This window comes from Ictalurus punctatus, chromosome 16 (genome assembly GCF_001660625.3).
Source record: "Ictalurus punctatus breed USDA103 chromosome 16, Coco_2.0, whole genome shotgun sequence".
Classification (NCBI taxonomy): Eukaryota; Metazoa; Chordata; class Actinopteri; order Siluriformes; family Ictaluridae; genus Ictalurus; species Ictalurus punctatus.
The window spans coordinates 13,986,655-14,005,582 of NC_030431.2; the positions used below are offsets into that span (position 1 = coordinate 13,986,655).

At 38.1% G+C, this 18,928-nt stretch overlaps 1 protein-coding gene across 2 annotated transcripts; it reads right to left on the reverse strand.

Moving 5' to 3' along the window:
- Positions 1 to 1,437: 1,437 nt before the first annotated feature.
- tmem218 (transmembrane protein 218) lies at positions 1,438 to 18,504 on the reverse strand. Of its 2 annotated transcripts, none has more exons than XM_017489859.3 (4): positions 18,270 to 18,504; positions 17,927 to 18,051; positions 12,797 to 12,899; positions 1,438 to 2,504 (listed from the first exon to the last, which is right to left on the reverse strand). In XM_017489859.3, exons 2-4 carry the CDS (start codon positions 18,037 to 18,039, stop codon positions 2,370 to 2,372), a joined length of 351 nt encoding a protein of 116 aa, XP_017345348.1. In that variant the 5' UTR covers positions 18,040 to 18,051; positions 18,270 to 18,504; the 3' UTR covers positions 1,438 to 2,369. The 2 variants fall into 2 exon arrangements, with proteins under 2 accessions (XP_017345348.1, XP_053542963.1); XM_053686988.1 differs by having other exon boundaries at positions 17,927 to 18,072; positions 18,270 to 18,500.
- Between the last annotated feature and the right edge of the window lie 424 nt (positions 18,505 to 18,928).

Sequence of the window (18,928 nt, forward strand, 5' to 3'; positions counted from 1 at the left end):
CTAAAAGGTCACTGACATGCCAAGAAAAGGGGGCAGGAGCAAAAGCAAAAGGAGGAGGAGGGAGCAGGAGTTCTGCTTGAGTGGATCACAAAAGAGCATCAACTCCTCTCCCCCTCCCACCTTACCCTCCCCTTTTCTATATCCCTCTCGCTATCCCACTTCTACTCTCCTACCCCGAACCCCAGTACCCACACCCACATCCTAGGCTAACACCTCTCTAGCCCTGGATCTCCATTTCCCTCAGTTTCCTTTTCTCTGTCTCTCTCTCACGTCTCTTTGTATGTCCAGCTGGCTGCACCACAAAAGCTCCCGCTCAGACTCCCAATGAGCGCTGCTGCCCTGTTCGCTTTGTTCGACTCATTTTCCCACTCCCTGGAGAGAGGAGAGAGTCACAACCAGCTTGAAAACCAACTGAGACTTAAGGTGTGGAGAGAGAAAGAAACAGAAAGAAAGATGGTAGAAGAAACATTATCTATGCAAGAACCTGAAATGACTAGAGGTGGAGGTTATACTGCTGATCAGCACTGTGTGTTTTCATCTGATATTACTATGCTGTTAACAGATATGTGCACACCAAACACAAATTATGAAGTCTTGATCTGGCAATCAATTGCAGGAATAATATTTTAATGATTCTTAAATTATTCATTTAATGATTCTGTTGGAATAACTCTCAAATCAATGTAGAGCTCCATTCATACCCTTATTTCTCTATCCAACCATTGCTCCATCTATCTATCTATCCATCCATCCATTAGCGCTCAGAAAGCCTCAGTGTTGAGATGTGGGCTGGAACTAATAGGATTGGATTTGATTCATTAGATTCTCTTTCATCAGACTGGTTGGAATTTCACTGCACGTCCTTCCCAGCTCCCTGATCTCCTTCTCTCTCTCTCTCTTTTTTTTTTTTTTTTTTTAAAAAAGCAGCTTGTGAAGACTTGAGATGAGGGAGATCACACAACTGAGGCCAAATATCAAATATTAAATTTCTATCCCTTCCCATCAGCTGCACTGTCACACATAGGCACAGGTCTGTCATAGAGGGTGATATCTGGCAAAGATTGTACATGAAGACATGATTAGGTAGGTATAAAAAGCATTTTCCTGGTGAGCCCTCATTCTAAAAACACAAACTCATTGAGTGGGGGGATCTGAAAAACATCTATTGAAAACTGTTCCATTATAACTGCAATAATATTTCATAATAGGGGTGCATAGCAATTTTCCTTTAAAGGTGCAATCAGTAGGACTTTTATTTATTAAATTTCTCATTCCCAGTTAGTTAGTAAATAACATTTAAAGGCGTTAAGAAGATGCGAGTTGTTTACCGACTAAAGAAAATCCCTGGAAAATCTGCCAATACTGCTTCAGGCGGTTAGAACCATGTTGAATGAATGGAGGCTGAGTTAGTGTCTCAAAAGATGTGGACCAACCAAATTGTTTACAGAGTCTAAACAAACTGTCTTTTATTAGATGCAAACACTAGACCTAAGCAAGCTTGGTAATGTATTCAGTGTGCACAGTATACACATAAACATTCACATGAATTAAGCTCTATAATGATGTCTATCCCTCTTAAAGATTTCTGAACTTTACAACAAAAACCCACAGAGCATTTCCTTGTTACAATCCAAATAATCAACTTGCGCAGCTTGACGTTCTGCTGAAGCACACAATTCTGCTCCTAGCGCTTTTGTCACATTGTGTAAAGAGACAGTCTTTTAAAGAACGCTTCTGGTGAGCCAAATTAGCATGTCAAAATGGTGCAGAACTGATGAAATGTCTGGTTTGCGTTGTCTGTGTGGACAATAAGGGGTAGTAGGTCACCATTTAATAGAGTGGCATCAGTTCTTAACTACATCATGCACCACTTAGTTAAGAGATATCAGCAAAAAAAAGAGTGTATTATTTAAAAATACATCCAGCAAGTACAAAAATGAGAAACACTGCTACATTTCCAGTTCTCATTTATCCAAAGAAAGGTACAACTGAGACAGAACACACCAAAGCAGTCGAGGTTTAAGAGTCTTGTTCAAGGACGCAACTTGTGGTGTTGGGATTTGAACAACTTCCCAATCAGTCCAAAGCCTTAACCACAGAGCCAACTGAAAATAACATAGTAATTCAATACAGCTACTGAAGTCATTAAACTGGAGATACAGTGAATCAAGTGCATCTCTGCCTTTACGGTAGCAGTGCTATCTATAAGATAGTCCTCTTTTTTATTTTACAGTCAGACAGAGGCCAGAACATCTGATTTGGCCAGCAGACAAAAACACTGGAGCCTCTTTGTAGGAACCTCTCATCTGAAGTCAGCGTCACTGATGGTGGATGGTCCATTAGGGAACTGGCATGTGCCAAGGCCTGGTCTAGTGGGCTCTCAGGGGCTTGGCGTATACCGGCTCCAGGAAGTGGAAGGGTAGGAGGATAAATAGAGACACCAGGAAGACCACACTCACTACCGCCAGGAGCACATAGCGGCCAATGAAGAAGGTGTCCACTACCTGAAACAAAGCAGATTAGAGCATTATAACCTTGACAGCATTGGCACTTTATTAGAGACCAAATTCAAATGCAGATTTTAATCTCGTTTTGTCCACTAGAGGTCAGCACAACTCCTTTGTGAAAGTGAAGAGGCGAAAAGCTGGTTCAGTTCTTATAAGATGTACTTTCCATTTGCTTAAGTATTTCTATATACACTATCAGTGTTGCAGAATCCTGCTCATATCTGATCATACCTTTCAGAATAGCCTTCTAAAGGAAAGAAAACTTGCCCTATTGTCATAGTAACTTAACCAACACTTTCCTCTTCAGTGTGCTTATGATAATTATATTTGAAATCTTTTTAGGTTTAAATTTAGCTGTATATGTTGAATTAAAGCTCTAGGCAATGAAGAAATAAAGAACCACATGTCCCTAATGGTGTTCAGCTGCGTTAATAACAGTGTGTGTGTAAGAGAGTGAGAGAGAAAGAGAAAAAAATGAAAGTGAATGTGTATAAAGAGTGACAGACATGGACAAGGAGAAAGGCAGAGAACGAGAAGGAGTCTCTCTCACCGTCTGTGTGTGTGTGTGTGTGTGTGTGTGTGTGTGCACAAATGGGGGAGGGCATCATCTCTAGTGAATGCAGTGTTCTCTCGTTTAACGCATCTCACTTTCTAATTTGCCAATTAGGCGGCTAGCGAAGCAAGGAGCGGTGGCCATGTTTTATTAATGCGGCATTGAGTGAGCCGTGCCCAGATCCTGTTTGGGGCCAGCCTAATTGGCACTGTGATATGTTTTTGTACAACAGTGAAGGCTCCAGCATTTCTTATACAACAGACCGCCACTTATCAGGAGACGCAGACTATCTGCTCAAACTTTTACCACAGACAGCAGAACATGAGCACACAGCGAGGCTGCTCTCACAGTCCTGAGTGACTCGCTCTCCACATGCACTTAGGACTGAAAAAAGAGCATTCTTTGTGTTTGCAGTGCCGATATTAGCTTTTCGTATCAAGATATCGTGATTTTCTCTGGTAAAAACAAGCAAACAAAGGTTTACTTTTCGTAGCATTTAACATAACAGGAATCTTAACAAGCACTACCTTTGGGGCTCCCTTCAGAGACAAAATCAGAGCTATGCTTATTAAACAATAAGATATTGCATCAAGCTGAGTAAAATAGCTGGTTAGCAATGCACCTAATACTAGTCAGAAAGTCCCATGCCTGTCTACCTACGTAAACAGCTGTTCCTCACACTGTACACAGTGCTAGAGATATTTTGGCAATAGTAACAATGCATCACATATTTGTATATTGCATGAATTGTATACATATTGAATTAAAATTATTCAGACAAGTTAGAAACACCATTTTTTTCTGTTTATTGTTTTTATTCAAATTTTAAATGTACAATTCTTTCACTTTGTATATAATAATATGTATTCCTTCATATGGACAAATCATTCAATCAAAACAGGACTGTGCCATGGTCATGTTAACATTTAAATGACAAATGTGATGTACAGTGCCCTCCACTAATATCGGCACCCTTGTTAAATATGAGCAAAGAAGGCTGTGAAAAATTGTCTTTATCGTTTAACTTTTTGCACTTCTCTTAATATAAATCTCTTAATAAAATCACAAAAATACTCTGCTCTCATGGATATCAAACAATTGGCGAAAAAAAATTGTTAAATATAGGTGTGCAACAATTATTGGCACCCTTTTAGTCAATACTTTGTGCTACCTCCATTTGCCAAGATAACAGCTTTGAGTCGTCTCCTATAATGCCTGATGAGGTTGAAGAATACATGGCAAGGGATCCGAGACCATTCCTCCACACAGGTTCTCTCTGGATCCTTCAAATTTCTAGGTCCACGCTGGTGGACACTCTTCTTCAGTTCACACCACAGGTTTTCAATGGGTTTCAAGTCAGGGGACTGGGATGGCCATGGCAGGACCTTGATTTTGTGGTCAGTAAATCTTTTTTGTGTTGATTGTGATGTAGGTTTTGGATCATTGTCCTGCTGGAAGATCCAACCACCGCCCACTTTAAGCTTTCTGGCAGAGGCAGTCAGGTTTTCATTTAATATCTTTTGATATTTGATAGTCCATGATGCCATGTATCTTAACAAAATGTCCAAGTCCTCTGGCAGAAAAACAGCCCCAAAACATTAATGAGCCACCGTCATAATTACCCGTGGGCATGAGGTCCATATGGCTACCTCTCTGTGTCCACCAAAACCACCTCTGGTGTTTATTGCCAAAAAGCTCTATTTTGTTTCATCTGACCATAGAACCCGATCCCATTTGAAGTTCCAGTAGTGTATGGCAAACTGAAGACGCTCGAGTTTGTTTTTGGATGAGAGTAGAGGCTTTTTTCTTGAAACCCTTCCAAATAGCTTGTGGTGACGTAGGTGACTTCAGATTGTAGTTTTGGAGACTTTCAGACCCCAAGATGCAACTAACTTCTGCAATTCTCCAGCTGTGATCCTTGGAGATTTTTTTTGCCACACGAACCATCCTCTTCACAGTGCGTTGAGACAATATAGACACACGTCCTCTTCCAGGTTGATTCAAAAGATTTCAAGTTGACTGGAACTTCTTAATTATTGCCCTGATGGTGGAAATGGGCATTTTCAATGTTTGTGCTATTTTCTTATAGACACTTCCCATTTTGTGAAGCTCAACAACCTTTTGCCGCACATCACAGCAATATTCCTTGGTCTTACCCATTGTTATGAATGATTAAGAGTGGTACCTCATATTTATGTCAATGGTTGAACAATTTCCTGTTCCTAGTCTCCCAGGTGAACAAAAAAATATTAATGGGAATATACTTCAAATATATTTGTTATATATGAGTACTTTTGTGATTTTTAAAAACAAAAGATCAAAAGGTTATACAATAAAGACAATTTTTACCAAGGGTGCCAAAAGTAGTGGAGGGCACTGTATCTGATCCAATTAGACAATTGTTCAATTGTAAATAAGTAAATATGTATGCTACTAGAATCTGATTCCAATACAGCATGACAGTGTGTCTATTGTAGGAAATTAATCAAAGACAAGGTGGTGTGATGCAACCTGATGTGAAGCAGTGTTACAGTTACCATGCAGAAGTTGATTATATTCCTATCACAGTACATGCCAAAGTGTTTTGCTTCTTTTACACCACAGCAATTTTTTAGTAATTAATGAACAACACTTTGGATCTTTTATAGTTATGTTTAATGCTGTGGTGTGAGACAAGTTAGTTCCTGTTACCACTTAATTATAGCAGCTATAAACAGTCACTCCCGCATCAGACTCTCTTCTTTACTCTCTCTTGAAGTTAATAATACAAAATTTAGCCTGTCATGTTATCAAAAACCAAAACCACAAAGTACTCTTTCCTGAAGACTTTACACAGCAAAAAACTTAAAGGAAAGGCCTTAACTCTAATTCCAAAGGCTCAGTTATACTTCCTTTTAATTGTATACGCAAGATAGCTGATTTGCATATCCTTTGGTCATTTAAAGCACCGCTTGTGCACATCCTCAGAAATGAAATGTGATGCATCTGCATGATGCAATACCAATGTAAATAGTGGGGTCAGGATAACAAGTGACACGGCCCACAACTGAATACAGAACCTAACATGTCTCAAATTGTATACTTCCATAGTATTCTGGAGCATTACTGAGTACTAACACTAACCGTTTATACTCTTACAGTTAGTGTTTGAATTTTAAACATCTCTCATGCAGCCTTGAAACCTACCGTAAGGTCAGTTTGAATAGCAGTCTTCTGGATTTTCTAGATTTTTCTAGATTTGTAAATACTTTTGAATATACAGTAAGGGTTTTTGAGATGCAGCTCATGACAACAATCACTGACAATAACATCACTGTGCATGAAATCGCTAAACATTACAGTGTGGCAGTTTTACAAAACCCGACAGACAGGGATGTTTCGGCTCTGACGTGCCATCTACAGTGGTGCTTGAAAGTTTGTGAACCCTTTCAATTTTTCTGTATATCTGGAAAATATCACCTAAAACATCACCAGATTTTCACACAAGTCCTAAAAGTAGATAAAGAGAATCCAATTAAACACATGAGACAAAAATATTATACTTGGTAATTTATTTATTGAAGGTGAAATCAGAGTCAGGTGTTTTCAATCACTGGGATGATAATCAGGTGTGAGTGAGTGCCCTGTTTAATTAAAGAACAGAAATCTATCAGAGTCTGATCTTCACAACACATATCTGTAGAAGTGTACAAAAACATGAACAAAAACAGATTTTGAGGACCTCAGAAAAACAGTTGTTGCTCATGAGGCTGGAAAAGGTTACAAAGAATGGTTTAAGAAGAATAACGTTCATGTTTTGGAATGGTTGAGTTAAAGTCCTGACCTTAATCCAATAGAAATGTTGTGGAAGGACCTGAAGCAAGCAGTTCATGTGAGGAAACCCACCAACGTCCCAGCGTTGAAGCTGTTCTGTACTGAGGAATGGGCTAAAATTCCTCCAAGCTAACATGCAGGACTTATCAGCAGTTACCGGAAATGTTTAGCTGAAGTTATTGCTGGACAAGAGGATCATACCAGATACTGAAAGCAAAGGTTCACATACTTTTACCACTCACAGATATGTGATATTGGATCATTTTCCTCCATAAATAAATGACCGAGTATAATATTTTTTGTTTCATTTGGTTAATTGGGTTCTCTTTATCAAGTTTAAGCACTTGTGGAAAAATCTGATGTTTTAGGTCACATTTATGCAGAAATATAGAAAATTCTAAAGGGGTCGCAAACTTTCAAGCACCACTGTAGTAAATGTACCTTTTAAACCTCAAGATGTACATAATATACACAGATGAGTGTTGGAACAACTTTCATTGCTGCTGTTTCTTCATGTGCACACAAACTCATTCGTCCAGTATGAACCGGCCTTAACTGTTTGAAACTGACACTGGAGACTCCTTCCATAAATGTTAAACAACCATCTCTGAGCTTCACAATATCGTTGATTACAGGTTCTTATTTGTTAAATAATATTGTTTTTATTCGTTTATTATTAGGCTTAGAGCATATAAACCTGTGATTTGAATTATAGCTGCACTACGGTCAGAGTCATTCTGTTAGAGAAAATGAATCAACACCTTCCAACCAAATACACTGGAGAATTCAACAGCCCTCTGGTATAAACATGAGTAACTAACAATAGCCAATTAGCTCATTTTGAGCTCGCAAATAGATATCTGCTTTTCAGCACAAGCTTAATCAGTGCCTTGACATTTGTAACCACTTCACTTTGCTTTTGCATGTAGCTGAAATCTGAGATCATCACATCCTTCATTAACACAGATCATTAGTCTCATAAACAGTAATAACAAGGAAAGCCACCGTGGATGGGTATTTCATGAATATTACAGTATGTTTTGATACTCAGTGAGTGATTAATTTAGAGACAACACTATTGTGTGCTAAGACACTTAGTGATTACATTAAAAAGGTCAGATTTGTGGGGTTTTAACAACGTTTAGGTTTTTTTTATCCATTCTGTTTTAATCTCAGACTGAAAGGAAAAACGTAAATTGTGGCTGTGGCATTTTGTGTGTGTGTGTATACTGAAAGGGGCAGTTTGGCAGACAGGACACAGGTTTTGGCAGAAACACATTGAGAGGATATGCTGCTGGCTGTTTGTGCTACTCTGCTGCTGCAGAGAGATAAACCATACCAGGTCTTTGTGTTAAACACACACACACACACACACACACACACACACACACACACACACGCGCACACAAACAAGCAGCATGACAATTAGAAAATGTAAATTGGGAACAAGGTCATCTTGCATTTTTGAGCTATTAGCCTGCATCCTTTCATTGTAGTCCTAAAGCTTGGTTTGTAAACCTGACATTTCCTTCTCTTGGGGTGTAAAAATATCTCCACTTCAGTCCAAACTAATCATTATAAATCCCATACATCAACAGTACCATATAATACATGATTACATAATGGATAGTAGTTGCAGCCTGTCCATATACTAGTGCACATATACACATTAAAATGTACATTCTGGAGTCTGGAGTGTGTTATTCCACTCATACCGTGGTGATTTTCCAATGATTATAATGTTTACCTTATTAATGAACGACACTCTGCACATTATAACGGTTGTGGAACATCCGCGAGATAAGTTAGTTCTTGTTATTACTTGTGTTATAGCAACGATAGATAACCAATTGTTCCCTCACTAGCATCTCTCTTTCTCTCTCTCTCTCAAGAAGCACAGCTTTTTCAGAATAACTGCAAATGATAAACTTTTGAAGACTTTCTTGTATCGGGAAACTTTGCAAAGCACAGTGACTGTTACAAAGCACTGACATATGAGACTCCTTCCATAAATGTTAAGTAAATAACATTTATTAATAACATTGTCTCCTAACAAATAATTTTCACCACATCAACAATTGTACTTTTTATTTTATTTTATTTATTTTATTTTTTTTTAACAGTTTGGCAGTTTTACAAAACCTGACATACAGGGATGTGCCATCTAGTCAATGTCACTTTTAATCCACCAGATGTACATAAGATACACAGGTGAGTTTTTGAACAATGCCACTTGAAGTGTTGCATCAAGTAGAAACCGACCTTAACGGTTTCTTAACGTTCTTAATGTTTGTTAAATAATGTTTTTTGTAATTAGTTTATTATTAGGCTTTGAGCATAAAAACCGGTGATTTGATTACAGCTGCACTATGGTTAGAGCTATGCTGTTAGAGAAAATGAATCAACACCTTCCAACCAATTACACTGGAGAATTCAACAGCACTGTGGTATAGCCGCATAAATGTTAAATAAATGTCTCCTAACAAAAAACCTTCACCACATCAACAATTATACCATTTTTATTATTAAATCCATATATTATTAGTCTCAGATTACAGTACTGCATGTGTTGCATCCTCCATACAAGTCCCTGTGTATGAGCTGTTACTATAGAAACAATGCACATTAATATAAACCTACTGTTCATGTTATAGCTGGAACGATCATCTGAGAGTTCAACCAGTCCATACAGGATTTCACAAAGGTTTTTTTAATGTGATTTAGTGTGTGTTTTTTTTTCCTTCAGAATTTGCAATGCAACTTACGTAATGGCAAATCTGGCAAATTGGCAAAACTGCAGTTGCACAAAACTGATGACGTTTTACAAGTTTTGCACGGTTTTTCGCTGTGATGTTTGTTGGTAAATGAGACTGTTTAGCTGTACTCATGTTCAATGCACGTGAACCAAAGAGGACTTTGGATGAATGCACATTGTGTTGATGTCCCATGACGTGTCTTGGCCCAAATCTGCACAAAATCTGCGATAATTTTGAAAAATAACAAGCTCCTCCGAATATTGTGGTGTTTGCTTGATTTTGCGTTCATTTATGAGATCGCAATATCGTGGAGGGACTGATCAGCTGTGCTGGGGTGTAAGTAAACATATCCCAATATCTTTTGGAATCCTTAACTTATAACACTAGCTTTACTTTAGTGTACATAATATGGAATAAAATCACCTTTATTTTTTCTTTACAATGCCTGTGTGGTGTAATGAGTTATGTTATAGCTGTATCTAGCTTATAACAAAGCACTGCTGAATTCTGAAATCTGATTGGTCCGAAGATGTTGATTCATTTTCTTTAACAGCATCTCTGACAATAGTTCCAGCAGCAAATCACAGGTTTATAAAACATGTTATTTATCAAAGAAAAGCATGTAATCATTAATATGGTGAAGCTACTTGAAGATGTTTATTTAGCGTGTATGGAAGGAGTCTCCCAGTGTCAGTGTGTCAAACAGTTGGAGATCTAAAGCTGTTCATTAAAGTTTTCCACCATGGGAAAGTATAAGTATGTTATGTTTCTGACTGCAGTTCCTCTGCAACAAGCTGGATTATATTTGTCGTATTAACTTCATGAGAAGGTGAAGGAATGACTGTTTGTAGCTGCTATAACTTAAGTGATAACTTGTTTTGTGGATGTTTCACAACATTAAATGTAACTACAAAAAGATAAAAAGTAGGACGTGACATTCTTTAATACATAAATTATTACCGTTGTAATTGTTTGCAAATTGCTGGGCTCATAAACTTTCCTACATTCAGTGTTACTGTCCTCGTATTTACTGTGTACTATACCTGAGCCTGATGAAGATCGCATTTATCTTAGTCTAGTCACTTTGCAGTTCTTTTTGCTGCTTAATAAAACATGTGAACTATTTTCCCAGGATGAGTACTCAGCTAAAGTGTATCCTAGAGGTCACTTTAACTTCTGTTCCTGGGGTAAAGCAGGGAGCTCACATAAGCATTTTGCTAATTTTGATTCAGACTTGGTGGAATAACTCATTATAATATATTTATTATAGTCCAAAGCTGAAATTTGTAGTACATGCTAAATGCATTACCTAAAGCTAATAGTAAGAAGTTAATTGTAAAAAAAAAAAAAAAAAAAAAAATAAAAAAAAATTGAAAATTGGGGGTTTTGCCAGATTGTGTCCTCGTCATTATACGGTTCTGTTTGGCATTTTGGTCAAAAACAAATGACTCACATAAACTTGTTACTGACTGGTGTAATATCTGGAAAATAAATGTTTGGGGACAGATATGGGAAAGTTCTCCAAACTCCCAGATAAACTTTGCTTTATAACGTTCTATCTGACAGCAAGTCATCTTCCAGGTTGGACACAAAATGAATACAACATAGGTGTCTACGGACAATCAATATCCATTGTATTCACCCTGTAGCAGAAGAGAGCAATCAAAATGTCAGAATGGTGAGCCAAAGGGGAAAGACTCTTTTAGCTGTAGATGTTTTATGGATGCAAGGCTACAAAACATGATTGCTCAACTATAATCTCTAGTCTTATGATCTGTAAACATTCTGGCACATGAGGAAGCCTTTAGTTAAACATAAAGCTAATATTTTAGCAAACATCAGATAACATTAGCATTACATATTATGGCTATTGTCTGTCTACATGCTATATGCTTAATGAATTGAACCTTCTAGTGAAACTGAGACTGAATGTCAGATTTGTAGAATGTGTTTGCTTATTAGGAACACCTGTACACCTGCACATTCATGTAATTAAAAAAGGTACCACAATACACCTTTTGAAGAAGACTTTGAGAGCAGAAATATAGAGGCCACACCACAAGATGCACTCCACTCATCAACAGTAAGAATCTGAAGGCCAGACTGGAATTCACAAAGAAATACAATGATAAGCCACAAAAGTTTTGGAACCAAGATTAAACTCTACCAAAGTGATGGAAAGTCTAAAGTCTGGAGAAAGAAAAGGATCTGCTCATGATCCAAAACTCATCAGACAAGCATAGTGGAGGTAGTGCCATGGCCTGGGCTTCCATGGCTGCTTCTGGAACAGGCTCAGTAATCTGTATTGATGATGTAACTCATGATGGTAGCAGCAGAATGAATTCAGAAGTCCACAGAAACATTCTCTCTGCAAATTTGTGGAGAAATGCATCTAAATCTAAATGGGAGGCACGTCATCATGCAGCAAGACAATGATAAAAAACACCGCCAACACAAAAAAGGACTTTATCAGGGGACAAACAAAAGTGGAATGTTTTAGACTGGCCAAGTCAATCACCACACCTTAACCCAATTGAGCAGCATTTCACCTCCTGGAGTGGAGACTGAAGGGAGAAAACCCAATCAACCAAATATTAAGTATAATCTACTTTAATTTACATCAAGACTTATCTGTTCCTATAGTTTTGCTCACCTAAAAATTGTGTGGTCTGATACAAAAGGTTCTATCTTTTATGTTGTTTAACACATCTAGATGGAAATACCAGCAAATAAAAACTGAAATCCTAAACTTTCGTCTCATATCCATCTTTTGAACTGAAACCCAAATGTCTTTGATGTATAGCACAAAATCATTTTACTGCCACCTTAATAAATAAATCCCTCAATAAATAAATCCTTCTTGAGACTACAACATCACCATTCAAGGAATGTATGAATAGTTAAACCTTTTTATTTATTTGCCAGTATGTCCTTTTAAATCAAAAACTATAGGTTATTTTTGTGATACTAACTCCCAAATGTTAAAAGATCTGTAAAAGGTCTGACAGGTGAGCTGGAAGAGCAGCTTTTAATCCTGTGTGCATTTATTAATTCTTCAGATTATCCTAGTCAGGGTCACGGTGGATCTGGAGTCTATCCTAAGAACAGGATGTGAGGTGGGTCGCATGTGTGTAGTTCATCCTTAATGATGAAAATAACATACTAACCTGTTTTTCTTTAACAGGAGATGGTAATTCAGAGGTACGAGGGAAGAACACAAGGATCAAGGTGATGGTTAGAGCCAACAGCACCAAGGGAATGATCCCAAGCCTGATCAAAGAATAGATTATTATTCATTTAATATGCACATAAATTTAAACACATGGAAGAAGATCTTAAAAATTCACAATTTGACTGCATAATGTAATATAATATCATTTTGCAATAACAAAGAAACCTAGAGGTCACAGAATTAAATGTCCTTTCTATTATTTGTAAATTATGTACATTGGATCAAGTGCATAAGGTGTTTGATCAAAACATCCAGCAAGTGCTCATCTGAAATGCCCGAGGCTGATCAGGATGCTCACAGCATATGCTATATTGAATACATTTAGTTATCTGCTAGTGACAGCTGCTGCAACTGCAACCTTCTGCTTCATTTAAAGCAAATAAATAAGGAATAAAACATGACAGCGCTTGCTGTTATAGGAAACTTTTTAACAATGAGGTGGTGTGATGTGGCCCAATTTGGAGGGAGTTACTGCCTCAAAGTTGATTACTGTCCAATAACAGGATGTCCTGTAGTGTTTAATTCCTCTGCAACTTGCCAACACTCACATTTTTTTTCTATTAAAGAACGACACATCGTGCATCTGTTTATAGTTAAGTTTAATGTTGTAGAACATCATTTAATTTTATGAAACAAGTTAGTTCCTTTTATCACTTATTTTACAACAGCTATAAAGTGTATAACTTCAACACTGTTTTTTCCTCTCTCTTCACGTTAATAAGGCCAAAAAAAAAATGCAGCTAGTCATGCTACTGAGAAACAGCAAACCCATCCATCCGAAGGACTTTCCTCTGTTTGAAAACTTAAAATTACAGCTTTACTTCGGACAAAGCTCTGACAATGGAGACTCCTTTCAAATATGTTAAATAAATGTCTTCTTAGAGAAAAGTTCCACCATATCAACTATTAGACACCTTTTAAATCTGTTTATGTGGCGTGACTGCCATACAATTCCCTGTGTTGTTAAAATATCACAATGAGCACCTGACTATAAATCTTGCAGACGGAACCACAGCCAGAGCTGCTGTTGTAGAAAATTAATCAACACCTTCTGACCAATCAGAATTCAGCATTCAGCAGTGCTGTGGTGTAACGTGTATAACAAAAAATATGCATTCAGATGCCAGTTTATTAGGCATGGCGTCACTGCTGTGAAAAAGTATTTGAACAGAATTGATTTCTTCTGTTTGTGTGTATATCTTGTACTAAATTGTTTTAGATCTTCAAATGAAATACAACATAAAACAAAAGCAACCTGAGTAACACAATACAGTTGGGTTTTTTTTTGTTTGTTTTTTTACATTTTTTTATTCAAGTAAAAAAAAAAAAAAAATCCACCTATCACCCGTGTGAAAAACTAATTGCCCCCTTAAACTTGAAATCTGGTTGTGTCACCCTTAGCAGCAATAACTGTAACCAAATGCTTCCAATAACTGGAGATAAGTCTTTCACAAAACTGTGGTGGAGTTTTGGCTCATTCTTCTTTACAGAACTACTTTAGTTCAGCCACACTGGAGGGATTTCGAGCATGAACTGCCACAGCATCTCAATTGGTTTCAAGTCAGGACTTTGACTAGGCCACTCCAAAACTTTAATGTTGCTTTTTTTGAGCCATCCCAAGGTAGACTTACTCCTATGCTATGGATCCTTGACTTGCTGCATAATCCAGTTGCGCTTAAGTTTCAGCTTATGGAATGAAGACCAGACATTCTCCTTTAGGATTTTCTGGTAGAGAGCAGAATTCATGTTTCTCTCAATTATTGTAAGTTGCCCAGGTCCTGAAGCAGCAAAGAATCCCTACACCATCACACTTCCACCACCATGCTTGACCGTAGGTATGACAAACTTTTTGTGGAATTCTGTGTTTGGTTTATGCCCGATGTAATGGGACCCGTGTCTTCCAAACAGTTCCACTTTCGACTCATCAGTCCACAGAACATTCTCCCAAAAGGTTTGAAGATCATCAAGGTATGTTTTGGCAAAATTCAGATGACCCTTAATGTTCTTCTGGGTTAGCAGTGGTTTTCACCTCTCCACTGTTCCATGGATGCCATTTTTGCCCAGTGTCTTTCTGATAGTATCATAGTCATGAACAGTGACCTTTATTGATGCAAGAGAGGCCTGTATGTCGTTTAATGTTGTTCTTGGTTCTTTTTTGACTTGCTGGATGAGCAGTTGCTGTGCTTTTGAAGGAATTTTGGAAGGTGGACCACTTCTGGGAAGGTTCACTACTGTGCTGTTTTTCCATTTGGAGATAATGGCTCTCACTGTGGTCCTTTGGAGTCCCAAAGCCTTTGAAATAGCTTTGTAACCCTTCCCAGACTTATTTATTTCAATCACCTCCTTCCTTATCATTTCTGGAATTTCTTTCAACTTTGGCATAGTGTGTTACTAGGTAAGACCTTTTAACAACTTCATGCTGTTGAAAAAGTTCTATTTAAGTGTTAATTTGATTGAACAGGGTTTGCAGTAATTAGGCCTGGTTGTGTCTAGTCCAGCTGAATCGTATTATGAATGCAGTTTCATAGATTTGGGGAATTAGTAATTATGGCAGCAAAGACATTTTCACACAGGCCCAGTTGGTATTGGATAATTTTTTTTGCTTTAATAAATATATATTTTTTTAAATTGTGTTTACTCAGGTTGCCTTTGTTTTATGTTAGATTTTGTTTTATTTTCTGAAACAATTTAATATGAGATATACAGAAATACTTTTTTTTCTTGTAGCTATAGTCACTGGCCTGATACACTTGTACAAGCGATATACACTGCCATTCCACTAATATTTCAGTGTGAGCCATTCCACTAATATTTTCAGTGACAGTGAACAGGTTTTTAAACAGTGTGTACATTTACTGGGCACTTTATAAGACATCTCTTCCATCTAGGCCTAAATAACTTTTAGCCCTTCATAAACTTCACAGGTTTTACAATCTTTTTTCTGCAGATTGCCACCAGGCAATTGTTATCAGAGCATTCAGTCATAGACAAACAAGCTAATGATCAGTTTGTCTGCAGGCTGGCAGGTTCCTAAATGGCTTTTAGCCCTGTTCATTCCCACATTCCCAGTGTCACTTAGTCACATTATACCTTATATTAGCTCAGTGCAATATTCTTGTTTACATTACTCATTGTTTTCTACTTTGAATATTATACCCTTACTGTACTTATTTTAATCAAATTTATTTTAATTGGGTAGATAGTTTTGCAACTATCTTATAAAACTAGTATATACATGCCTACAATATACATTCGTTTACACTGAAAAAGGATGTATAAATCCTTTAACATTCATTGATTTTCCATACTGCTTATCCTACACAAAGTCACGGGGTGCCTGGAGCCAATCCCAGGGCACTCGGGGCATGAGGCATTGACACCCCGAATGGGGTGCCAACCCATTATTCGCACAATCGCACACACACTCAGACACCCATTCACACACTAGGGACAATTTGGAAATGCCAATCAGCCTACAATGCATGTCTCTGGAGGAGGAAACTGGAGTACCCAGAGGAAACATGCATACTACACACACATAGGGCAAGCACACACATGCTAACCACTAAGCTACCATGCCCCTGAATCCTTTAACATTTTACATGTTTCAGGATTGAGTACATAATCCAAAATTCAAACTCAAGAGTTTGTAGTTGTTACAAAAACATTTTAAAATGTCTAAAAAAAAATATATTGTGACATCTCAGAAAAGTGTATTGTGACATCACAATATCAATATTATTTGCAGTATGTAGTTTCTCTCCCCATGTCTGCAGGAGTTTCCTCCAGCTTTTCTGGTTTCCGCCCACCTACCAAAAACATACCAGGTCTTTGAACTGGCACACTAAATTGCCCCTAGGTGTGAACAAGTGTGTGGATGTTTATGTGTTTGATGCCCTGTAATTAAGGTGCATCCCATCCTGCATCTACTTTCACCTGTGTTAGAATATTACAACTCTGACCAGGATAAAGTATTTATAGAAGATTAATGAATAAACGAACGATTGGTGTACTTGTTGCTTTTTTGAGTTTTGTATATTCTGTGACTTACATGTAAGCAATTTACCTTGCCATAACATTTCAGTGTAAATATACTATATGGACAAATGGTTGTGGACACCTGACCATCATACCCATACGTGAGCTTTCCCTAAACTGTTGCCACAAATTTGGAAACACACAACTTTCTAGGATTTCTTTGTATGCTGCAGCAGTACAGTTTCCTTTCATGGGAACCAAGGAGCCCAAACATGTTCCAGCATGACATTGCCCCTGTGCACAAAGCGAGCTCCAAGAAGAAATGGGCTGTGTCTGAATATCCCTACTACCCTAATACACAGGAGCTAAAAGCAGTACGCCAAAGGAGTAGTATGTCCGAATTCTCAGTATTCATAAAACAGTAGGCGAGAAATACCGGTATGGTCTACTGCTTCCGCTGTATGGAACCACTGGACACTGTGGATACTGCATTATCCCATAATGCAAAGGGACTGGCTCGGAATCCGCACCACGTAATATGTTGGAATTGTATTCATGCTTACCACTTATACTGATCAGTATGTATTGTACCCACGGCTGAGCAGTAGGTACTGAATCGAAGGCAGTCGGTATTGTCACAGTATGCGATTTCGGACGCAGCTATGGCTTACCAAGTGTGGAGCGGTAAAGCCTTGACCTCAACCCTAACACCCAAGGTCTCGTTGTCCGACATCAGTGCCCGACCTCACTAATGCCCTGGGGGCTGAATGAGCACAAATCCCCACAGCGACGCTTCAAAATGCAGTGGAAAGCCTTCCCAGAAGAGTGGAGGTTATTATAAGAGCAAAATGAGGACTAAATCTGGAATGGGATGTTCAAAAAAGCACATATGGGTGTGATGGTCAGGTGTGCATAAACGTTTGGCCATACAGTGTATCAATTTGACTTGACTTCATTGTCACTTTCTTAGCACATTGTGCTGTTAGCTGGATACGTTTGGTCTGGCAGCTCTGCAGAACAAGCAAGAGAGAAATCAAGTGAGAGAGAGAGAGAGAGAGAGAGAGAGAGAGGTGAATGATGGGCTTACTTGGTTGAACCAGCAACACGCGACATGATGAGACTAAGGACCAGCGTGCCTATCCACATGAGGGCGATGAGGAAGACACCTGTCCCCACCCCCAGCACCAGCGCCCCGCCCATAAGTCACCTGTACTATGTGTATTACACAACAAACTGTCAAATAGAAAATCCATAACATTTAGACCTAAACCTAGTCTGCCAGTTTGACATTAGTTAGTTTGCATTGGTGTAAGGAACAGAGGTAAAACGTGATATCTCTTTTGTGTTGGCTATGTTTCAACTTTAACCTACATAATATATGCATCAGCTTCAGTCAAAGCTCAGTTTCCATTTACTGTATATCTGCTTACCTGTTAGCCAAACAAGCTAATACTGCTTCCGTTTTAGCAGATTAGTCTGTGACGCCGGTGAAATTAGGCTGAATTTAATTTGTCAGTTTAAAACAAAACAAAACAAAACAAAACAAAACAAAACAAAACAAAACAAAACAAACCTTTACAACGAGCCAGATAAAGCCCGTTATATTAGTTATATTTGTTCCTAGATACAAAGCAGCTTCGTATTGTCCGTCTTCACTTCCTGTGTTACCGCAAACCAGCCAATCAGAGTAGTCGTTTCGCTACAAAAGAATTCTGGGACTTGTAGTACTTTTTCGCAGCTCGTCGATAAACGGTATGAGTAGACCACGAGACCATCTGTGATGTGAATATTTACATTTTTATTTATTCATTTCGCATAAGAGTGTAACTTAGAATTGAGAGAGGATACAGGTGAAGGTTAAGGGCTCAAGAGTAGGATTTAAAACATGTAAAATTCAAATCACTAACTGAATAGTTATGTATGTTTGTGAGGTATTGAGGTTTTGATTAAACCCACTCAGATCAAGTGACCAGTCAAACAGAATAAAAGGCTATTAGGTAAGAAGGAAAACACAACGGGGAGTGCTTGTAAAGGAAAATAATCCAAAGCTGGTTGGTGTGATATGGCCCAACGCATCCTGAAGTTGATT

What these genes read in the sequence shown, in the direction of transcription:
- tmem218 (XM_017489859.3), bottom strand. Translation starts at nt 18,039, where the DNA reads ATGGGCGGGGCGCTGGTGCTGGGGGTGGGGACAGGTGTCTTCCTCATC. An exon ending in CGTGTTGCTGGTTCAACCAA is followed by an intron (nt 12,900 to 17,926) that starts GTAAGCCCATCA and finishes TTCTTTGATCAG; the next exon opens with GCTTGGGATCATTCCCTTGG. An exon ending in CTCCTGTTAAAGAAAAACAG is followed by an intron (nt 2,505 to 12,796) that starts GTTAGTATGTTA and finishes GCTTTGTTTCAG; the next exon opens with GTAGTGGACACCTTCTTCAT.